At 38.5% G+C, this 25,480-nt stretch overlaps 1 protein-coding gene across 7 annotated transcripts in view; it reads right to left on the bottom strand.

The window, feature by feature from the left end:
- SPICE1 (spindle and centriole associated protein 1) overlaps positions 1-25,480 on the bottom strand; it is a 70,356-nt gene that overhangs the window by 14,976 nt on the left and 29,900 nt on the right. For all 7 annotated transcript variants that reach the window (XM_032631399.1, XM_032631404.1, XM_032631405.1 and 4 more), the window contains 6 exons: positions 24,972-25,114; positions 24,623-24,760; positions 24,006-24,271; positions 4,894-5,025; positions 1,498-1,639; positions 335-559 (listed from right to left, as the gene is read on the bottom strand). In XM_032631399.1, the coding sequence (XP_032487290.1) occupies positions 335-559; positions 1,498-1,639; positions 4,894-5,025; positions 24,006-24,271; positions 24,623-24,760; positions 24,972-25,114 (1,046 nt within the window). The remainder of the gene's footprint in view (positions 1-334; positions 560-1,497; positions 1,640-4,893; positions 5,026-24,005; positions 24,272-24,622; positions 24,761-24,971; positions 25,115-25,480) is intronic.

The following is a 25,480-nucleotide window of genomic DNA, read 5'->3' as shown; positions in this document are numbered from 1 at the left end:
ACCCCTTCCTGTGGCCCTGGACCATAGACACAAATGGGATTCCCCTTACTCTGCATTTTATTGCTGAGGACTTTGGTCCTTTGATCTGAGTTCAATTAATATTTACAATGTCTGATGGAACAGATACATAATGAAATTCACTGTCACATTTCACCATAAGTGTAATACACATGATATAAACCACCCTGAAAGACCCTCCTTCAGCTTAAAGATTAGGTATGGTAATCAGTATCTTTTAAAATTCTGTTTATCAGGGAAAAATGAACACAATATTTTACATATATGAAGCATAAAAAAAACAGCTGCCTTATAGCTTTAGAAGAAGCCTGCTTACCATCCTGCAAAGGACAGAATTCTGAGTTGCTCTTCTGCCTGGGTGGTGTTAACAATACCGCTGGCTCAAATATATGCCCTGGAAAACTGCTGGCCAGATTCCTGCTTTCTGGAGGGTTTGGCACCTGAGACAGTTTAACAGGCAAATCTTCCTGTGGCAATTCAACCATATCTTCCCCTCTGAACATCAATGGCACGGAGACATTAGCATTTACAGCTGGACCCTCTGAAGAAGATGAGAGGCTATGAGTACTCAAAGGAATTATGAGCGCATTTCAGGTGTTTATACTTAGATGCATTTCCACAGAGGGCAAAATCACGGAGCCTCGGGAGCCTTCACTTCTAGTCCATATGCTCATTTAGCAGTCCCTCACAGGCAAAACTCCTGGGGGGCCAGCACTGGGAAGAAGTGGCTGTTTTTGAGAAAAGCACTGCCCTTGAAGACCCACCCTCACCATTGAGTTTATCTCATGCAAGTTAAATTTTAGAGTCAGCCACTTCTTAGAATTCCTTCTAAGAAAACGTGCCTAAATCCATAAAACTCTTTCCACACAGAGACACTCATCAAAATATTACTTAGAAGTAAAAAATCCTAAATGTCCTATTCAGCCTGTGGCATATAATGATGGCACATGAGGTGAAAAAAAGCATCACCACAAATGAACTAAAGTCATGAATTTCTGAAAGTCAGTATTTTATTTTCTTTCCATGACCACCCCATCCCCTTCCGAACCTGGGGCACCATAATGAAAGGTGCTGGTATTAAATTCCCACATGTCTAGGAAGCTAGTTCTTCTACTTTCTATTTGTGTGACTTTGCTAAGTTACCAACACTTTCTCTAAGCCTTAGTTTTCTCATCTAAAAAATGGGGGTAACAATGACACCTACCTCATAAGACTGAGTGAAGAACTCTTGAAAATTAAATGAAAGCTCTATTATGAGGATTAAACGAGATAATACATGTAAAACACTGTAAAAGTACTTGGCACAGAGCAAGTATCCAATAAATATTAGTTGGAAGTAGCAGTGGCAAATGTAATAGTGTTTAATAGTGTTAATGCTGTTTACGCATAAACAGCCAATAATTACATACAAGTTTACAGTTTTGTTTTCTCTGTAAGTATTTTAATCCCAATCTGGGATAATAAGATTATTCCACTCACCTGGACTGTCCATATTTCTACTTGTGGCTCCCCTTTCTAATGTCTGACTTTCTTTGTTATTTATCACAGGACAGTTCTTAATGGCATGTGTGAGTGATATAAGCTGCTCATCTGTTGTGATCATGTACTGCTGAAGTCTTGCCTAGAGAAAAATGAACAAAATAATATCATTGGCATATCAGGCAACAAATCATCACCTAGGTATGTATAACTATATCATTTCAGACTTTCAAATACTAAAACAATGCATTCATTAAAACACATAATTATAAATATTTTAAAAATTCCATGATAGAAGAATGGTCTAATAAATCACGGAATATTATTAATTAATAAATACACTGCTACAACAATAAGAATTAACCTTTTCATAGGGCTTTCAATTTACAAAATCTCTTTATGTAGATGATACAGTACTGACTCTCGAGCTACCCTGAGAGATACATCAAGTGGAGGAAACTCAACAGATTATATAGGCATTTAAACTGATAAACATGAGCATTATAAAAATTTATGGTAATGTATATAAAATCGTGTTAAAAGACTATATATATATACATATATATATACCACATATGTATATATATTACAGTTGACACTTAAACACAGGAATTAGGGGCATCAACCCTCTGCACAGTGAAAATTCATGTATAACTTTACAGTTGGCCCTCCATATTCGAGGCTCTGCGTCTGTGGATTCAACCAACCACAGATTGTGTAGTACTGTAGTACATATTTATTGAAAAAAATTCATGTATAAGTGAACCAGCACAGTTCAAACCAGTGTTGTTCAAGGGCCAATGGTATATACACAAACAGACATAGATATCTCCAAGATGAACAGACATTAGATAAAAATCAGATGTGGTCAGAAGTCAGAAATATTATTAGTAGGACTGCTGAATGAAGTATACTAAACATTTTTATATCCGCCCAAATTTTTCCCAAATTCCACACTCATATATCTATTGGCCTACTCAACATCTCCACCAGGAACTCACACAGGCTTTTCAAACTTAAAATACACAAAACCAAACTCCTCCTGAACATCCCCACCTCATCAATAACAACTTCATCCTTCTAACTGCTCAGGCCAAAACTCTTGACTCTTCTCTCACATCTTCCCCTTCACCCCATATCCTATCCATTGGCACATTCTACCGGTTGACTTCAAAATATATTAAGGGGCTTCCCTGGTGGCGCAGTGGTTAAGAATCCACCTGCCAATGCACGGGACATTGCCTACAAGCTTAAAGTGTTTACAGATTCAACATCAGGTCAAGATACATTCCTTCTGATGATGTCATATCTTCGTGAGGCTGAGTTTTCATTAGTTGCTGTGCTAAAAAGCAACACTGCATAAAAATGATTGTGAATAGGAAATAAGACTGATGGTGTCCAATATGATTCTAAGCTATGAGAAGCTGTGCAATGCTTCATGTACAACATGTATACATATTCCATTAGTAAATAACTGTGGTTATTTAATCATGATAAAAATAAGACTTTTTCTATCAATTTACATGTATTATTTTTTTCACACAGCATCCAAGCTGTTAAGACATAAATGTTTATTAAGTTGTTTGAACCTAACTACTTAATAAATGGAACTGTTGGGTATTTCTTTGGTCTAGGAGTGTCCTGAGGCACTAAGGGCTTGAATGGAGCTAGGGCAGTGATCTCTGATCTAATCTCAACACAGCAGCCTAGAGTGATTCTCTTAAAACTTAAGTCAGATCACATCTCTTCTCTATCCAAAACCCTTCAGTGGTTTCCCATCTCATTCAGAACAAAAGCCCAAGTCCTCACTCAGCCTGCAGGGCCCCATGTGATCTGGCTTCCCTGCTCTTGTCTCCTCCTGCGCTCCCTCTGCCACATCCCACTCCCGCCACCCTGGTCTCCTTGATGGCTTTGAGCTCAATAGCCATGCTCCCACCTCAGGACCTTTACCCTTGCTGTTCCTCTGCCTCGAGTGCTCTTCCTTCAGCTATCAGCATCCTCGCTTCCTCACCTCCTTCAGGCCTTTACTCAATGTCACCTCCTCAGACAGACATGGGCCATCCTATTTATACCTTCTCACCTTGGGCACTTCCTATGCCTCTTACCTGCTTTATTTTTCTTTATAGTACATAATAACCATCTAACTTACAATATACTTCACTATTTGGGGGTGTGTTTATTTAGAATATAAGCTCCTTGAGGGCCAAGATTTTTTTTTCATTCATTACTGTATTTCCTGCACCTAGAACAGTTCCAGGCCCACAATAAGTGCTCAATAAAGATTTGTTGAATGTACTAGTATACTTGAAAAGTGTACTGTCTTCCTAAGAGAATTGAAAATATATGTTCACACAAATACTTGTACATGAATGTCCATAGCAGCATTATTAATTCATTACACACAAAAAGTGGAAACAACTCAAACATCCTTCAACTGATGAATGGATAAGCAAAATGTGGTAGAGCATATATTTAGAATATTATTGGGCAATAAAGAGGAATGTAGTACTGATACATGTGACAACATGGATGAACCCTGAAAACACTATGTTGTGTGAAAGAAGCCAGACACCAAACACCACATATTGCATGATTCCACTTATATAAAATATCCAGATAAGGCAAATCTATAAAAACATAAAGTATGTTTGTGGTTACCAGGGGTTGAGGGGAGGAGAGAATGGAGAGTGAATGCTAATTAGTATGGGGTTTCTCTTTGGGTTAATGAAAATACTCTGGACTTAGCTAATGGTGCTGGTACACAACTCCATGAATATACTAAGAAACCACTGAACGGCACACTTTAAAAGGGTGAGTTAAATGGTATGTGAACTATATATCAATAAAAAAAATTGCATGTCTTATATCTAATGTCCATTGACACAAACATAACTTGTCTACTAACTACTGATTTTCTAGTCTCTTTTGGCTGTTAAGTAAAAGTAATAATAACCACTATTTGAGAACAAAAAGATGAATAAAGATACTGAAGATACTATAAACAACTTTAAACAGCATATGTTATAGGAAGGTTCCTCAAAGGGTATCCTCTGCTATTTTGAAATGAAAAGTAGCTATCATAACACTCATTTCATATTTTGGATAAACTATTATAATATTGGTAGTTATCATTTAAATGTAGATTCTGTCTTCCCCAATAAATAGTAAGTTTCTTAAAGACAGTAGACTTATTCTACACTATTTGTAGTCCAAGTTTCTACTATACTACCTCCAATATAATAAATGTGCCATAAAAGTTACTCTTGATGATAATAAAGAAGCAATAAGTAATCATGCCAGCACAAGTAAATCAAAGGCAAAGAAGAGAATCTCATACATCCATAAAAATGCTTTATACTACTAAACACAGAAAAGTTTGGGATCTCATCTAAGTACCTGGGTAGCAGTATTTTCTTCTCTAAGGAGAAGAACTTCTGCTGTCAGAGCATCTATCAGCTCTCGATGATCGCCTAATGCTTGTTCCAGTTGCTTCCTTGTCTCTACTTCTTTACGCAGTTGGAGCTCACTCTACAAAAAAAAAATGTCAAATAAACTCCCATCCATAGTATCACGTGTTGAAAACTGAAAGTTTCTACTCAAAGCTGTCAAAGAAGAGAATACTTACAAAGTATATATTATGCGACAGTAATGACAATTAAATATTTTTATTAAAAGGTTTATAGTTGATTATATGTGCTGCTTTATCCTCTTCCCTTCTTTAAATATAACACAGTGAACAGAATGGTATGTAGAATTAAACAACTACAATTTTTATAGAAGAGAGTGGAAGGAAGTACATATACATGTTGCTTGAATGTATGTAGGCCATCTCCAGAAGGGCACACTGGTATCTGGTAATGATAGTTGACTACAAGGAAGGAAACAGGTTAAATGGAAGTTAGGGGTGGGAATTAGGTTTTTCATCGTATATTCTTCTGTATCTTTGAATTTCATACCATGTAAATGTATCACCAATTCAAAAATTAAGTTTGTTAAAATATAATTAAAAATAAAAAACAGGTTTAAATGATTTAGCTTTGTAAAGCAAGTGATTAACTAAAAAGTACATGCTTCTAAGCCTGTAATACGTTCAGAGAGCCAAAAGTACATTCCTAGAGATTCCTAACTTCTGGGTAGAAGAATGGTAAGACTATCACAAATCTGACAGTATAATAAATCTTTAAAAAGCAAATTTAGATAGATCTCTACAAGATGGTGGAGTAGAAGGACCTGAGCTGACCTCCTCTCATGAAAACACCAAAATCACAGCTAACTACTAAACAACCATTGACAAAAAAGGGCTGGAACCTACCAAAAAAGATCTTCTACTTCCAAAGATAAATAAGAATCCACGAGACAGTAGGAGGGGCACATTCACGACACGGTCAGATCCCATACCTGCCGGGTGGGCAACCCACAAACTGGAAAATAATTATATTGCAGAAGTTCTCCCACAGGAGTGAGAGTTCTGGGCCCAGGTCAGGCTCCCTGGTCTGGGGGTCTGGCACTGGGGAAGGAACCCCCAGAGCATTGGCTTTGAAAACCAGGAGGGCTTGATCACAGGAACTCCACAGGACTGAGGGAAACAGAAACGCCACTCTTGGAGGGTACACACAAGGTCTCGTGTACACCAGGACCCAGGGGAAAAAGCAGTGACTGCAGAGGAGCCTGCGCCAGACCTACGTCCTGGTCTTGGAGGTGGGGGGCAGCTGTGCCTCACTGCAGGAACAAGGACAAGGACACTGGCGGCAGAGGTACTGGGTAATCATTGGCATGAGCTGTCCTGGAGGCTGCCATTTTGATGCCAAGACCTGGCCCCACCCAACAGCCTGAAGGCTCCAGTGATGGGATGCCTCAGGCCAAACAACCCAGAGGGCAGGAACACAGCCTGATCCATCAGCAGACAGGCTGCTTAAAGTCTTCCTGAGCCCACAGCCACCTCTAAACACACCCCTTGACATGGCCCTGTCCACGAGAGAGACAAGACCCCAGCAGTGGTCAGCACCAGTCCCTCCTACCAGGAAGCCTGCACAAGCCTCTTAGATCAGCTTCATCCACCAGGAGACAGACACAAGAAGCAAGACAAACTATAATCCTGCAGCCTGTGGGATCGCAAACACAGAAAGTTAGACAAAATGAGACAACAGAGGAATATGTTCCAGACAAAGGAACAACATAAAACCCCAGAAGAACAACTAAATGAAGTGGAGATAGGCAGTCTACCTGAAAAAGAATTCAGAGTAATGATAGTAAAGATGATCCAAGATCTCCAAAAAAGAATGGATGCACAGATCAAGAAGATACAAGGAACGTTTAAGAGCTAGAAGACATAAAGAACAAACAAAAAGAGATAAACAATGCAATAACTGAAATGAAAAATACACTAGAAGGAATCCACTGAAGAATAAATGAGGCAGAAGAACGGATAAGTGAGCTGGAAGACAGAATGGCGGAAATAACTGCCGCAGAACAGAATAAAGAAAAAAGAATGAAAAGAATGGGGACAGCCTAAGAGACTTCTGGGACAACATTAAACAGACCAACATTTGCATTTTAGGAATCCCAGAAGGAGAAGAGAGACAGAAAGGGCCTGAGAAAATATGTGAAGAGATCATAGCCGAAAACTTCCCTAACATGGGAAAGGAAACAGTCATCCAAGTCCAGGAAGCACAGAGAGTCTCATACAGGATAAAGCCAAGGAGGAACATGCCAAGACACATGTTAACACATTACTGACCAGGGGATTTTTGCAGAAACTAATGCTGGTGGCTGGCAATTTGTTATGTAAGTGAATATGGAAACACTAGCATTTCAGTAAATATTGACAACTTTTTTTTGCACTTAATGTATTTATTTGAAACTCTGTACATGTCTTACTAAAGCATTCTAATATTTTGTTAGAGTGTGATGGGCAGTATAGCAGGCACCTCTGTGCAGGGGAACAGAACATCTAATACAAACATACTGTGTTTCACTGTGCTTTCCCCTGAAAGAGCAGATGCTACACTTTCTGGTGGCACTTCTTTTTAGTCCTGTGGGTATTATTTCCTCTAGAATATGTTTCTATTTTACCTGATAGTTGACAAGGTGGATCTTTGCAGGGGGCTCTTTTAGAAACGCCACAAGAAGGACCAGGTGCGGGACTACCACTACATTCACCAGAATGGTCAGTTACCCATTGTCTAGCTAATAAAAATTACTTGTAAGTCATTTTATTCTGTGCATTAAGGCTACAATAAATTTTAAACACATTGAATAAACCGCAATTACTCAAAAGAAACCCAGTTTCTTATACCATTTTAGAGTTTTCCAGAGGATACTGAAATTTGACAGATTTGATCAGATCGATCAACTCCTTTCATATATTTATTATACTCTATATACAAGTGGGCTTAGTTATCTGATGGCCAGTCCTCCTGTCTTCTTTTCCTGTAGATGCTATGGAGGCATCATGAATAGTTGTCACCATGCGGACTAGCCTCTTGTCTTTCCATATAAGAAGAATCACTTCTCTCTTCTGTAAGAATGTCATTTCTCCCATCTGTAGATTTTTAGATTTCTCCTTTAATTGGTTTAATAGACCACAATTCTCTCTTATAGTCCCACAAACTCTGGTTTTATTTTTCAACAATATTTCAGATGTGGACACAGTTGTAATAACTGTCTTTGTAAATATGGTGCCATGAACCAAGATAAGGTTGTAGGACCAATAATATTGTTTCTTGCAGTTTCTTTCCTTCACCCATGTAAATCTCAAGGCTGCATGTATATCCAGTTTCACTTTTGCTAACCATCCTGACCAAAATTTCATATTTTGTAAGTTTTCTGGGATTATAGGGTTTTTTTTTTTTTTTTGCGGTAAGCGGGCCTCTCACTGTTGTGGCCTCTTCCGTTGCGGAGCACAGGCTCTGGATGCGCAGGCTCAGCAGCCATGGCTCACAGGCCCAGCCACTCTGCGGCATGTGGGATCTTCCCGGATCGGGGCACAAACCCGTGTCCCCTGCATCGGCAGGCGGACTCTCAACCACTGCACCACCAGGGAAGCCCGGACTATAGGTTTTGAATCTGAGTCGTCTTCTCCACTTTATCTTTGCCTCCTCAATTGATAGCTCTTGTTTGGGTACATAGATCGATTGAAATTTTGGTAGAAAACAATCCAAAAGAGATTTAACTTTTGAAATTCTGTCTGCAGGACGTGGAGTTTCCAAGTTATCATTAAAGTGAAGAAATGTCATTATTTGTTTGAACCTTCTTCTCGTCAAAATCTTTGGAAAGATAGGTGTTTCAATTAAGGGGTCAGTCGACCAATATTCTTTCCAGTGTGACTTTCTTATTTGTTCCACCAAAATTATTAATCCAAGAAACTTCTTCATGTCACTATTGCTTACATCAGTCCATTTTAAAGCCTTATCATACTTTTTATGATTTTTCATTCTGTTGGTGATACAAGTTTGTTTGAGAAGCAACCAACTTGAAAAAGTCGTTACCAAAAATTAATTCTGCTATTTCACTAACACTTTGTGGGTTATTACATTCAATAGTTACAGCTGACACACCCGTAAAGTCTTCTAATTTTTGTGAAATGTTGCCTTCAACCCACTCTTCTGTAGAAGCAAAGAAGCATTCTCCAGCACTGTGAGTTTCATTTTCATTTTCTGTGTCAGAATCAATCAATAAGGTTTTTTGTCTTTTTGGTGGTCTAATATTCACATCTTCTGAATCAGAACTATATTCTGAAGAACTATCATCTCCTGAGACACTAGTATATATGTCACTAGGACAATCACAGAAAGTATCTGCATAAAATTCACCAAAAAATTCTTCTTCACTCAAAATTTCATGATGCATAATTTTTGAAGATTTTACGATAATAAACTTGCATTTATAATTTACACAATGTTGGAACAAAAACCTAATGGAGCAAAACGTGAATAATAATGACAATCGCAAGTTGTATAATGAACCCTTGATCAATTTTAAGCCCTAACAACTTCACACGGTGATATTAATTGTATCACTTTCTAAAAACGTACTGATACATCTCTGGTCAATAACGTTCAGGTAACAAAAGATGTATTAATACATTGCCCGTCAATAAGTTGTTAATCAAATTGACAAAAATTAAAGACAGAGAAAATATTAAAAGCAACAAGGGAAAATCAACAAATAACGTACAAAGGAATCCCCATAAGGTTATCAGCTGATTTTTCAGCAGAAACTCTGAGGCCAGAAGGGAGTGGCAAGATATACTTAAAGTGATAAAAGGGAAAAACCTACCACCAAGAACACTCTACCCAGCAAGGCTCTCATTCCAACTTGATGGAGAAATCAAAAGGTTTACAGACAAGCAAAAGTTAAGAGAATTCAGCACCACCAAACCAGCTTTACAACAAATGCTAAAGGAACTTCTCTAGGGGGAAAAGAAAAGCCCACGACAAGAAATGAGAAAATTACAAATGGGAAAATTAACTGGTAAAGGCAAACATACAGTAAAGGTAGGAAATCATCCATACACAAATATGATATCAAAATCAACAATCGTGAGGACAGTACAAATGCAGGATATTGGAAATGCATTTGAAATTAAGAGACCAACAACTTAAAACAATATTGTATATATATAAACTGCTATATCAAAACCTCATGATAACCACACGCCAAAAATCTACAATAGATATACAGACCAAAAAGGAAAAAGAATCCAAATACAACATCAAAGATAATCAAATCACAAGAAAAGAGAACAAAAAGAGGAAGGGAAGAAATAAGACCTATGAAAACAATCCCAAAATCATTTTTAAAATGGCAATAAGAAAATACATATTGGTAATTATCTTAAATGTAAATGGATTAAAGGCTCCAACCAAAAGACACAGACTGGCTGAATGGATACAGAAACAAGACCCATACATATACTGTCTACAACAGACCCACTTCAGACCTAGGGACACATACAGACACTCCATGCAAATGGAAATTAAAACAAAGCTGTAGTAGCAATACTCATATCAGACAAAATAGACTTTAAAATAAAGACTGTTACCAGAGACAAAGAAGGACACTACATAATGATCAAGGGATCAATCCAAGAAGATATAACAATTGTAAATATACATGCATCCAGCATAGGAGCACCTCAGTATATAAGGCAAATGCTAACAGCCATAAAAGGAGAAATCTACAGTAACACAATAAGAGTGGGGGACTTTAACACTCCACTTACATCAGTGGACAGATCATCCAGACAAGAAAATCAATGAGGAAACACAGGCCTTAAATTATACATTATACCAAATGTACTTAATTGATATTTATAGAACATTCCACCCGAAAGCAGCAGAATACACATTCTTCTCAAGTACACACAGAACATGCTTCAGGATAGATCACATAGTGGGCCATAAAGAAAGCCTCAATAATCTAAGAAAACTGAAAACATATCAAGCATCTTTTCTAACCACAACACTATGAGATTAGAAATCAACTACGAGAAAAAAACTGTAAAAACCACAAACACGAGAGAGTGGCATGGACATATATACACTACCAAATGTAAAATAGATAGCTAGTGGGAAGCAGCAGCATAGCACAGGGAGATCAGGTCGGTGCTTTGTGTCCACCTAGAGGGGTGGGATAGGGAGGGTAGGAGGGAGATGCAAGAGAGAGGAGATATGGGGATATATGTATACGTATAGCTGATTCACTTTGTTATACAGCAGAAACTAACACACCATTGTAAAGCAATTATACTCCAATAAAGATGTTAAAAAAAAAAAAAACATGCCACCTTTTTGATCTATGTACTCAACCAGGAAACAAAAACATGAGAGGTACATTCATCTAGCTGATAGGCTTCTGCAGTATCTCTTCAAGCCAGTAGGATCTGTGCCCTGCAGAACAATGTAGTCAGTATGTCTATAGGCCCTGATAAGCTTGAAAAATTATCCATACACTTTCTACATACGAGACTAACCAGAGCCAAGGGGAAAATCGTGTCCCTACTTTGGTATTATCTGTCTGATAAGTTTAAATGGGAAAAATGCTTTTCAATTTTTTTCCATAGTCATTGAAACTGATAGTTTAATCTAAATAGTAACGTTTACATCAGTGTGACATTCCAGAGCTACTCATGTAGTTTTAATTTCCCCCCCAATTTGGAGAAATGACCTTGCACTACTGTGTTAAAAAGCAAATAGCTGCTTCAATATTTACATCAAAGTGTTTGCTCAATACATTTCAGTATAATAATTACAAACAAGAAGAGAATGCAATTTTGCATATCATAAGTGTCTTCTGAAAGTCACTAAATATCCTGTATCAATCTAGACACTGATTATGTCCATTGTCTCTTTTATGTAATATTTATTTTCACAGAAATGCCTCAGGTGAATACAACTCTTTCCAGCTTGAGCTTTGTATTTTGGGAAATAATTCACAGAGTTCAATGCTTCCAACTTTGATAGATTTATTGTCATGGCAGTGCCAAACTTCTTTTTCTGATACTTGCTTACACATAGAGACTCAATGGACCAAGTGATGAGAACCAGAAGTTTAGTGCAGGTGCTTGTCCTAGTTTACACATATTTGGTATTGAACTCCTGGTAATAATGTTTACTTGCATGATGCATTATTGTTTTTCAGAGAGCTACCATATCCATTTCTCTTTGTTACAGACCTGTGGCTGTAATTTCTGAATTACTCCAAAAGGTGTCCTGCTTGAGAATGTGTGCACTATTACTCCTGCTAGAACTGCATATCTTCGGACATTGTTTTTGCTTCTAGGTAAAATAATAGGGAGAGGAGATATGTTCAGGTGTAAGAATTGAAGAAATATGTTCTACTTAACAAAGATCTCATCAGCAGTCCAGTGGAAATCAGTGATTACATTTAGTGAAAATTCTTCCCCAGGTGGAGCTTCTGGACCTAATGAAGGTGGAGGTATTTTTCCCTCCTTGCTTTTTCTCAGAGAAAGCAAAACCATTATTCCTTGCAATGATGTGGGGAAAGAACAGTGGGAGCTCTGCTCTCCTACAATGAGTCCACCATGCAGAACCTGGATAGGTTCAGTATGTTAATCCATTTGTGTTATTCCTTTGTTGAGGACAGGTCAAGGATTTCCCTTTGCCTGCAGAGTAAGTAATATTTATGGTTCTTCGCATGGCCCATAAAAAAATCCTAAAGATGCTACCAGAAAACTACTAGAGCAATCCATGAATTCAGTAAAGTTGCAGAATACAAAATTAATACAGAAATCTGTTGCATTTCTATACACTAACAACAAAAAATCAGCAAGAGAAATTAAGGAAACAATCCCATTTACTATCACATCAAAAAGAATAAAATACCTAGTAATAAACCTACCTAAGCAAAAGACCTGTACTCCTAAAACTATAAGATGCTGATGAAAGAAATCGAAGATGACACAAACAGATGAAAAGATATACCATGTTCTTGGGTTGGAAGAATCAATATTGTAAAAATAACTACACTACCCAAGGTAATCTACCGATTCAATGCAATCCCTATCAAATTACCAATGGCATTTTTGCAGATCTAGAACAAAAAAATCTTAAAGTTTGCATGGAAACACAAAAGACCCTGAACAGCTAAAGCAATCTTGAGAAAGAAAAATGGAGCTTGAGGAATCAGGCTCCCTGACTTCAGACTATACTATAAAGCTACAGTAATCAAAACAGTATGGTACTGGCACAAAGATAGACTTATAGATCAATGGAACAGGATAGAAAGCCCAGAAATATACCCACACACCCATGGTCAATCAATCTCTGACAAAGGAAGCAAGATTATACAGTGGAGAAAAGACAGTCTCTTCAATAAGTGGTGCTGGGAAAACTGGACAGCTACATGTAAAAGAATGAAATTAGAACATTCTCTAACACCATACACAAAAATAAATTCAAAATTGATTAGAGACCTAAATGTAAGACCGGATACTATAAAACTCTTAGAGGAAAACTTAGGCAGAACAGTAACTGACATAAATCGCAGCACTATCTTTTTGGATCCACCTCCTAGAGTAATGAAAATAAAAACAAACAAATGGGATCTAATTAAACTTAAAAGCTTTTGCACGGCAAAGAAAACAACAAGCAAAACAAAAAGACAACCCTCTGAATGGGAGAAAATATTTGCAAATGATGTGACCAACAGGGGATTTATCTCCAAAATATATTATATAAACAGCTCATGCAGGTCAATATAAAAAAACAAACAACCCAATCAGAAAATTGGCAGAAGACCTAAATAGACATTTCTCCAAAGAAGACATACAGATGGCCAAAAAGCACAAGATGCTCAACATCGCTAATTATTAGAGAAATGTAAATCAAAACTATAATGAGGGGGGACCTTGAAGATGGCGGAAGAGTAAGACGCGGAGATCGCCTTCCTCCCCACGGATACACCAGAAATACATCCACACGTGGAACAACTCCTACAGAACTCCTACTGAAGGCTGGCAGAAGACCTCAGACCTCCCAAAAGGCAAGAAACTCCCCACGTAACTGGGTAGGGCAAAAGAAAAAACAGAGACAAAAGAATAAGGACGGCACCTGCACCAGTGGGAGGGAGCTGTGAAGGAGGAAAAGTTTCCACACACTAGGAAGCCCCTCCGCGGGCGGAAACTGCGGGAGGCAGAGGGGGTTGTTTCGGGACCGCGGAGTAGTGCACAGCGACGGGTGCGGAGGGCAAAGCGGGGAGATTCCTGCACAGACGATCGGTGCCGACCAGCACTCACCAACCCGAGAGGCTTGCTGCTCACCCACCGGGGCGGGCGGGGCTGCGAGCTGAGGCTCGGGTTTTGGTTTTGGACGGAGCTCAGGGAGAGGACTGGGGTTGGCGGCTTGAACATAGCCTGAAGGGGTTAGTGCACCACGACTAGCCGGGAGGGAGTTCGGGGAAAAGCCTGCACCGGCCGAAGAGGCAAGAGACTTTTTCTTCCCTCTTTGTCTCCTGGTGCGCGAGGAGAGGGGTTTAAGAGCGCTGCTTAAAGGAACTCCAGAGACGGGCGCGAGCCGCGGCTGAGGGCGCGAGCCCCCGAGACGGGCGCGAGCCGCGGCTGAAAGCGCAAACCCCAGAGACGGGCGCGAGCCGCGGCTGAGGGCGCGAGCCCCCGAGACGGGCGCAAGCCGCGGCTGAAAGCGCAAACCCCAGAGACGGGCGCGAGCCGCGGCTAAAACCGCGGACCCCAGAGACGGGCGGGAGACGCTAAGGCTGCTGCTGCCGCCACCAAGGGGCCTGTGTGCGAGCACAGGTCACTCTCCACACCCCTCTTCCGCGGAGCCTGTGCAGCCCGCCACTGCCAGGTTCCCGGGATCCAGGGACAACTTCCCCGGGAGTACGCACGGCGGGTCTCAGGCTGGTGCAACGTCACGCCGGCCTCTGCCGCAACGTCACGCTGCCTCTGCAGCTGCAGGCCCGCCCCGCACGTAGTGCCCCTCCTACCCCCATCCCCCAACCCCCGGCCTGAGTGAGCCGGAGGCCCCGAATCAGCGGCTCCTTTAACCCCGTCCTGGCTGAGCGAAAAAACAGACGCCCTCCAGCGACCTACACGCAGAGGCAGGGCCAAATCCAAAGCTGAGCTCCTGTGAGCTGTGAAAACAAAGAAGAGAAAGGGAAATCTCTCCCAGCAGCCACAGAAGCAGCGGATTAAAGCTCCACAATCAACTTGATATACCCTGCATCTGTGGAATACCTGAATAGACAAGGAATGATCCCAAATTGAAGAGGTGGAATTTAGGAGCGAAATCTATGATTTTTTTCCCTTTTCCTCTTTTTGTGAAGGTGTACGTGTATGCTCCTGTGTGACATCTAGTCTGTATACTCTAGCTTCCACCATTTGTCCTAGGGCTCTATCCGTCCATGACTTTTTTTTAAAAATTCTTTTTCTTAATAATTAAGTTTAATTGTAATAACTTTATTATACTTTACCTTCGTTCTTTCTTTCTTTCCTTCCTTCCCTCCCTCCTTTAGACAACGAATCACCCCAAATTGAGGAGGTGGTCTCAGGGAGCAGGATTTATGATTTTTCCCCCTTTACCTCTTTTTGTGAAGGTGTATGTGTATGCTTCTGTGTAAGATTTTCTCTGTATAGCTTTGCTTCCAACATTTGTCCTAAGGTTCTATCCGTCCCTTTTTTTTTTTCTAAATATTTTTTAATTCAATAACTATATTATACTTTATTTTATTTTTACTGTATCATCTTTCTTTCTGTCTTTTTTTCCTTCTTTCCCTCCTTCCTTCCTTCCTCCCTCCCTCCCTCCCTCCCTTTCTTTCCTTCTTTGCTTCTTTCTTCCTTCCTTCCTTTCCTCCTTTCCTTCTTTCTTTCCTCATACTTCTACTAATTCTCTCTACTTTTTCTCCCTTTTATTCTGAGCCGTGTGGATGAAAGGCTCTTGGTGCTCCAGCCAGGAGTCAGGGCTCTGCCTCTGAGGTAGGAGAGCCAACTTCAGGTCACTGGTCAACAAGAGACCTCCCAGCTCCACATAATATTAAACAGCGGAAATCTCCCAGAGACCTCCATCTTAACACCAGCACCCAGCTTCACTCAACGACCAGCAAGCCACAGTGCTGGACAACCTATGCCAAACAACTAGCAAAACAGGAACACAACCCCACCCATTAGCAGAGAGGCTGCCTAAAATCATAATAAGGCCACAGACACCCCAAAACACACCACCAGACGTGAACCTGCCCACTAGAGAGACAAGATCCAGCCTCATCCAGCACAACACAGGCACTAGTCCCCTCCACCAGGAAGCCTACACAACCCACTGAAACAACCTTAGCCACTGGAGACAGACATCAAAAACAACGGGAACTACGAAAGTGCAGCCTGCAAAAAGGAGACCCCAAACACAGTAAGATAAGCAAAATGAGAAGACAGAAAAACACACAGCAGATGAAGGAGCAAGATAAAAACCCACCAGACCTAACAAATGAAGAGGAAATAGGCAATCTACCTGAAAAAGAATTCAGAATAATGATAGTAAGGATGATCCGAAATCTTGGAAGTAGAATGGACAAAATGCAAGAAACAGTTAACAAGGACCTACAAGAACTAAAGATGAAACAAGCAACGATGAACAATGCAATAAATGAAATTAAAATCACTCTAGATAGGATCAATAGCAGAATAACTGAGGCAGAAGAACGGATAAGTGACCTGGAAGATAAAGTAGTGGAAATAACTACTGCAGAGCAGAATAAAGAAAAAAGAATGAAAAGAACTGAGGACAGTCTCAGAGACCTCTGGGACAACATGAAACGCACCAACATTCGAATTATAGGGGTTCCAGAAGAAGAAGAAAGAAAGAAAGGGACTGAGAAAATATTTGAAGAGATTATAGTTGAAAACTTCCCTAATATGGGAAAGGAAATAGTTAATCAAGTCCAGGAAGCACAGAGGGTCCCATACAGGATAAATACAAGGAGAAACACGCCAAGACACATATTAATCAAACTGTCAAAAATTAAATACAAAGAAAGCATATTAAAAGCAGCAAGGGAAAAACAACAAATAACACACAAGGGAATCCCCATAAGGTTAACAGCGGACCTCTCAGCAGAAACCCTACAAGCCAGAAGGGAGTGGCAGGACATACTGAAAGTGATGAAGGAGAATAGCCTGAAACCAAGACTACTCTACCCAGCAAGGATCTCATTCACATTTGATGGAGAAATTAAAACCTTTACAGACAAGCAAAAGCTGAGAGAGTTCAGCACCACCAAACCAGCTTTACAACAAATGCTAAAGGAACTTCTCTAGACACGAAACACAAGAGAAGGAAATGACCTATAGTAGCGAACCCAAAACAATATATAAAATGGAAATAGGAACATACATATCGATAATTACCTTAAATGTAAATGGACTAAATGCTCCCACCAAAAGACACAGATTGGCTGAATGGATACAAAAACAAGACCCTTATATATGCTGTCTACAAGAGACCCACTTCAGAACTAGAGACACATACAGACTGAAAGTAAGGGGATGGAAAAAGATATTCCATGCAAATGGAAACCAAAAGAAAGCTGGAGTAGCAATTCTCATATCAGACAAAATAGACTTTAAAATAAGGACTATTAAAAGGGACAAAGAAGGACACTACATAATGATCAAGGGATCGATCCAAGAAGAAGATATAACAATTGTAAATATTTATGCACCCAACATAGGAGCACCTCAATACATAAGGCAAATACTAACAACCATAAAAGGGGAGATCAACAGTAACACATTCATAGTAGGGGACTTTAACACCCCACTTTCACCCATGGACAGATCATCCAAAATGAAAATAAGTAAGGAAACACAAGCTTTAAATGATACATTAAACAAGATGGACTTAATTGATATTTATAGGACACTCCATCCAAAAACAACAGAATACACATTTTTCTCAAGTGCTCATGGAACATTCTCCAGGATAGATCATATCTTGGGTCACAAATCAAGCCTTGGTAAATTTAAGAAAACTGAAATTGTATCAAGTATCTTTTCCGACCACAACGCCATGAGACTAGATATCAATTACAGGAAAAGATCTGTAAAAAATACAAACACATGGAGGCTAAACAATACACTACTTAATAATGAAGTGATCACTGAAGAAATCAAAGAGGAAATAAAAAAATACCTAGAAACAAATGACAATGGAGACACAACGACCCAAAACCTATGGGATGCAGCAAAAGCAGTTCTAAGGGGGAAGTTTATAGCAATACAAGCCCACCTTAAGAAGCAGGAAACATCTCGAATAAACAACCTAACCTTGCACCTCAAGCAATTAGAGAAAGAAGAACAAAAAAACCCCAAAGCTAGCAGAAGGAAAGAAATCATAAAAATCAGATCAGAAATAAATGAAAAAGAAATGAAGGAAACAATAGCAAAGATCAATAAAACTAAAAGCTGGTTCTTTGAGAAGATAAACAAAATAGATAAACCACTAGCCAGACTCATCAAGAAAAAAAGGGAGAAGACTCAAATCAATAGAATTAGAAATGAAAAAGGAGAAGTAACAACTGACACTGCAGAAATAAAAAAAATCATGAGAGATTACTACAAGCAACTCTATGCCAATAAAATGGACAATCTGGAAGAAATGGACAAATTTTTAGAAATGCACAACCTGCCAAGACTGAATCAGGAAGAAATAGAAAATATTAACAGACCAATCACAAGCACTGAAATTGAAACTGTGATTAAAAACCTTCCAACAAACAAAAGCCCAGGACCAGATGGCTTCACAGGTGAATTCTATCAAACGTTTAGAGAAGAGCTAACACCTATCCTTCTCAAACTCTTCCAAAATATAGCAGAGGGAGGAACACTCCCAAATTCCTTCTACGAAGCCACCATCACCTTGATACCAAAACCAGACAAGGATGTCACAAAGAAAGAAAACTACAGGCCAATATCACTGATGAACATAGATGCAAAAATCCTCAACAAAATACTAGCAAACAGAATCCAACAGCACATTAAAAGGGTCATACACCATGATCAAGTGGGGTTTATTCCAGGAATGCAAGGATTCTTCAATATACGCAAATCTATCAATGTGATAAACTATATTAACAAATTGAAGGAGAAAAACCATATGATCATCTCAATAGATGCAGAGAAAGCTTTCGACAAAATTCAACACCCATTTATGATAAAAACCCTCCAGAAAGTAGGCATAGAGGGAACTTTCCTAAACATAATAAAAGCCATATATGACAAGCCCACAGCAAACATCATCCTCAATGGTGAAAAACTGAAAGCATTTCCACTAAAATCAGGAACAAGACAAGGTTGCCCACTCTCACCACTCTTATTCAACATAGTTTTGGAAGTTTTAGTCACAGCAATCAGAGAAGAAAAGGAAATAAAAGGAATCCAAATTGGAAAAGAAGAAGTAAAGCTGTCACTGTTTGCAGATGACATGATACTATACATAGAGAATCCTAAAGATGCTACCAGAAAACTACTAGAGCTAATCAATGAATTTGGTAAAGTAGCAGGATACAAAATTAATGCACAGAAATCTCTGGCATTCCTATATACTAATGATGAAAAATCTGAAAGTGAAATCAAGAAAACACTCCCATTTACCATTGCAACAAAAAGAATAAAATATCTAGGAATAAACCTACCTAAGGATACGAAAGACCTGTATGCAGAAAATTATAAGACACTGATGAAAGAAATTAAAGATGATACAAATAGATGGAGAGATATACCATGTTCTTGGATGGGAAGAATCAACATTGTGAAAATGACTCTACTACCCAAAGCAATCTACAGATTCAATGCAATCCCTATCAAACTACCACTGGCATTTTTCACAGAACTAGAACAAAAAATTTTGCAATTTGTATGGAAACACAAAAGACCCCGAATAGCCAAAGCAATCTTTAGAACGAAAAAAGGAGCTGGAGGAATAAGGCTCCCTGACTTCAGACTATATTACAAAGCAACAGTAATCAAGACAGTATGGTACTGGCACAAAAACAGAAAGATAGATCAGTGGAACAGGATAGAAAGCCCAGAGATAAACCCACGCACATATGGACACCTTATCTTTGATAAAGGAGGCAGGAATGTACAGTGGAGAAAGGACAGCCTCTTCAATAAATGGTGCTGGGAAAACTGGACAGGTACATGTAAAAGTATGAGATTAGATCACTCCCTAACACCATACACAAAAATAAGCTCAAAATGGATTAAAGACCTAAATGTAAGGCCAGAAACTATCAAACTCTTAGAAGAAAACATAGGAAGAACACTCTATGACATAAATCACAGCAAGATCCTTTCTGACCCACCTCCTAGAGTAATGGAAATAAAAACAAAAATAAACAAATGGGACCTAATGAAACTTCAAAGCTTTTGCACAGCAAAGGAAACCATAACCAAGACCAAAAGACAACCCTCAGAATGGGAGAAAACATTTGCAAATGAAGCAACTGACAAAGGATTAATCTCCAAAATTTACAAGCAGCTCATGCAGCTCAATAACAAAAATACAAACAACCCCATCCAAAAATGGGCAGAAGACCTAAATAGACATTTCTCCAAAGAAGATATACAGAATGCCAACAAACACATGAAAGAATGCTCAACATCATTAATCATTAGAGAAATGCAAATCAAAACTACAATGAGATATCATCTCACACCAGTCAGAATGGCCATCATCAAAAAATCAAGAAACAATAAATGCTGGAGAGGGTGTGGAGAAAAGGGGACACTCTTGCACTGCTGGTGGGAATGTGAATTGGTTCAGCCACTGTGGAGAACAGTATGGAGGTTCCTTAAAAAACTACAAATAGAATTACCATATGACCCAGCAATCCCACTACTTGGCATATACCCTGAGAAAACCAAAATTCAAAGAGAGTCATGTACCAAAATGTTCATTGCAGCTCTATTTACAATAGCCAGGACATGGAAACAACCTAAGCGCCCATCATCGGATGAATGGATAAAGAAGATGTGGCACATATACACAATGGAATATTACTCAGCCTTAAAAAGAAATGAAATTGAGCTATTTGTAATGAGATGGATAGACCTAGAATCTGTCATACAGAGTGAAGTAAGTCAGAAAGAAAAAGACAAATACCGTATGCTAACACATATATATGGAATTTAAGGGAAAAAAATGTCATGAAGAACCTAGGGGTAAGATAGGAATAAAGACGCAGACCTACTGGAGAACGGACTTAAGGATATGGGGAGGGGGAAGGGTGAGTTTTGACAGGGCGAGAGAGAGTCATGGACATATACACACTAACAAACGTAGTAAGGTAGATAGCTGGGGGGAAGCAGCCGCAAGGCACAGGGATATTAGCTCGGTGCTTTGTGACAGCCTGGAAGGGTGGGAAGGGGAGAGTGGGAGGGAGGGAGACGCAAGAGGGAAGACATATGGGAACATATGTATATGTATAGCTGATTCACTTTGTTGTGAATCAGAAACTAACACACCATTGTAAAGCAATTATACCCCAATAAAGATGTTTAAAAAAAAAAAAAAAAAAAAAAAAAAAAAAAGAAGTGGTATACATATACACAATGGAATATTACTCAGCAATAAAAAAGAATGAAATCTTGCCATTTTCGACAACATGGATGGACCTAGAGGGTATTATGCTAACTGAAATAAGGCAGACAGAGAAATACAAATACCACACGGTTTTATTTGTATGTGGAACCTCAAAAACAAAACAAGTGAGCACAGGGAACAAAACAGAAACAGAGTTAGAGACACAGAGAACAAACTGGTGGTTGCCAGAGGGGGAGCGGGTGGGGAGTTGTGTAAAATAGGTGAAGGGATTAGGAGGTACACACTTCCAGTTATAAAATAAATAAGTCACGGGGATGGAATGTACATACACGGAATATAGTCAATAATATTGTAATAAGCCTGTATGGTGACAGATGGTAACCAAACTTATCGTGTTATTCATTTCCTAATGTTTAAAAGTGTGGAATCACTTTGTTGTGCGCCTGAAACTAATGTAATATGGTATGTCGGATTTAATTTAAAAAATAAAGAGTGTGGGCTCTGAATCGAGAAAAAAAAAAAAAAAAAAAAAAAAAAAAAAAAAAAAACTATAATGAGGTATCACCTCACACTTATCAGAACAGCCATCATCAAAAAGTCTACAACCAATAAATACTGTAAAGGGTGTGGAGAAAAGTGAACCCTCCTACACTGTTGGTGGGAATGTAAATTGGTATGGCCACTACAGAGAACAGTATGGAGGTTCTTTAAAAAACTAAAAATAGAGCCACCAGATGATCCAGCAAGCCCATTCCTGGGCATATATCCGGAGAAAAACATACTTCGAAAAGAAACATGCAACCCAATGTTCACTGTAGCACTATTTACAATAGGTAGGACATGGAAGCAACCTAAATGTTCATCAACAGATGAATGGATAAAGAAGATGTGGTATATATATACAATGGATTATTACTCAGCCATAAAAAAAGAATGAAATAATGTCATTTGCAGCAACATGGATGGACCTAGAGATTATCATACTAAGTGAAGTAAGTCAGACAAAGACAAATATCATATGATAGCACTTATAGTGGAATCTAAAAAAAATGATACAAATGAACTTATTTACAAAACAGAAACAGACTAGCAGACTTAGAAAACAAACTATGGTCACCAAAGGGGAAAGGTTGGTGGAGGGGGGCAGGGGGGCTAGGGATAAATTAGGAGGTTGGGGTTAACATATACACACTACTATATATAAAATAGATAACCAACAAGACCTACTGTATAGCACATGAACTTATTTATAAAACAGAAACAGACTAGCAGACTTAGAAAACAAACTATGGTTACCAAAGGGGAAAGGCTGGCAGTGGGGGCTGGGGATAAATTAGGAGGCTGGGATTAACATATACACACTATTATATATAAAATAGATAATCAACAAGGACCTACTGTATAGCACAGGGAACTCTACTCAACACTCTGTAATAAACTATATGGGAAAAGACTCTGAAAAAGAATAGACATATGTATATGTATAATCACTTTTCTGTACACCTGAAACTAACATAACATTGTAAATCAAATATGCTCCAACATAAAAAATTAAATTAAATTAAAAAATATAAAACAGAAGTAAACATTTTAATTAATTAATTTTTTAAAAAGAAAATTTAGGAAGACATCTCCAGAGAAACTGATACATGTAAATTAGGGTGATGAATCAACTTTTTTTAAAAGATAAAATTTCCTTAAACAGTTTTTGGTCATATTTGCTTAACAAATTTAAATATATAAAAAATAAATAACAGTTTAAATAGGTTTTTTAAAAAGGTATAATACATAACCATTTCTAATCCCACAGTATTCTGAGGACTGATTATTATTCACAAATGAATTAAAGATACATTTCTTTAAAGATGTAAAAAAAAATAAATAAAAGATACAATTCTTGCTTGTCTTATAAATTACTTTTACAACAATAAAATGTCTCCCATTTCAAACACTGAAGCAAAGCCCAAGTTACCAGTGATACATATAATATGAAGAATTTTCCTAATCTGTGTCTACAGATTACAGGCATACCACTCTCCCAACTGAACTGAAGTGGGAATAGCAAGCAGAGAAAAGCAGTAGAATGAGGACATGTTTAGTAGTTCTCATTAACCTGTAACTGCCAAACAGTAATATGAAGTATTAGCACAAGATATAATTTTATTTATAGCAGATTTACCTAACTAATTACATTTTACTAAAGCTCATATTAAAATCAACATCACTTATCTGATGTTATCTGTATAAGGATGTAGAGGAAAATTAAGAGGATAAACCTTTACTACAGATCATCTAAAGCTGAGGTATTTTAAACAAAACTATTCAAATTTGATTATACTTTATTTGGAGATTGCAATAATTCAAGTGTAGAGGGGAAAAACCTACCCATTTCTGCCATTAGTCTGGCAGAAGAGAAGACTCTAATAACCTCACCTCTTTAAGGTACCGAACCAGGCGACAGAGGGAGCTCACGAGCGACAGGGTGAAGCCGGTGAGACCCTGACTGTTCTGGAGCCCCCGGACCTCGCGTCCTGTCCACCGCTCATATTCTTCCATTTCATGTTCCACTTCATGTATCATGTGTTTGAGGACATCTAGGCTGGGGTTACTGCTATTCGGTAAGTCTGTGGAGGCTGTGCTGGTTGATAACACGCTATTCTTCTGTTTTGAAGGAGCACGCAAATCTGGTTTTCTTTTCACTGATAATGACAGAAGTCATTCTATGTTAAGACTGGGAAAAATTACAGTAGAAAAACGTTTGACTGTTGTTCACAATTTATAAAAGGTTTTTTATCAAGTTATCATCATTTTCTCATAAAGAATCTATACTGTTTGAACCAGATTTACACTATCTATAATGAATGGATGAGAACCATCCTTCTAGAGTTACATGGAATAAAAGGAGGCATTGCCTGGCTACCATTCAACAAACTCTTACTTAGTAGGATCCAATTGGATGAGTTTAAGGGAAAAGACATGCACTAATAAACTAAGAGAGCTGTGTCAAGTTACATGTTTAATAACCCACTTTGTCAATTAAGAGACTGAACCTTTATTTAGCAGCTGTTTTTGCTTCCTTGAGTTCAGCACTTGTCTCACTACATAGCTTGAGTCTAGAGTCTCAGGAGATTCTTCCAGTTGAAGCCTCGTATGGATTCTCTTAACAGCATTGGTAGCATTCAGAGCAGCTAAAAGGGAGAATTTTTCCAAAAGTATCTCAAGTGAACAACAACAAAAAAATTTTAAGCATGTCAATCGACAGGTCAATGAGTATTTACTCAACCAGGCTAAGACAGTCAAAACTCAAGTAATGTTCCTTTAAAAAATTACTGTGCTTAAGAAAGAACATAATAAAGTAAGCTACTACTCTGGGAGAACTAATACAGTCAGGAACCAAACCTTTTTGTTCTCCTGATGGAGAAGCAGATGATGGAGTTCCTGAAGAGGTTGTTATTTGTGATTGTGTTGCTACTTTCTGCTGAATATCAGTCCATAGTTTATTAATTAACTCGGAATTATCTTCCGTTATTTTGTGGAGAAACCTATAAATTATGGGACAACAAGCTATATTAGAATTAATAAGTACTATCATTTAACTTGTTCAACTGTTTACATGTTTGATTTGAAGAAACTTTTAATAATTCATAATCAAAGAGAAATATGTTTTGCTTTAACTTAGAAGATAAAAATCTAAAATGCCAGTCTTCTCAGTGTTAGAAGGAATCATTCCATCTCCCTCCCAGTTTCCTAGCTATGCTGGCTCCTAAACCAGGAGCGATTTGCCATTTCTGAAGTTTTGTGCTATAGGTTATGTCCTCCTCTCTCTTTCTCTAGAGAAAGTACATGGTTTCTATGAAGCAGCTTGTCCTCAGAGCACAGTTGCTGCTCATCACTGAAGTAAAGTGACT

The sequence above is a fragment of the Phocoena sinus genome, chromosome 4, assembly GCF_008692025.1.
Source record: "Phocoena sinus isolate mPhoSin1 chromosome 4, mPhoSin1.pri, whole genome shotgun sequence".
Lineage (NCBI taxonomy): Eukaryota > Metazoa > Chordata > Mammalia > Artiodactyla > Phocoenidae > Phocoena > Phocoena sinus.
This window is presented reverse-complemented; position numbering and strand designations above follow the sequence as displayed.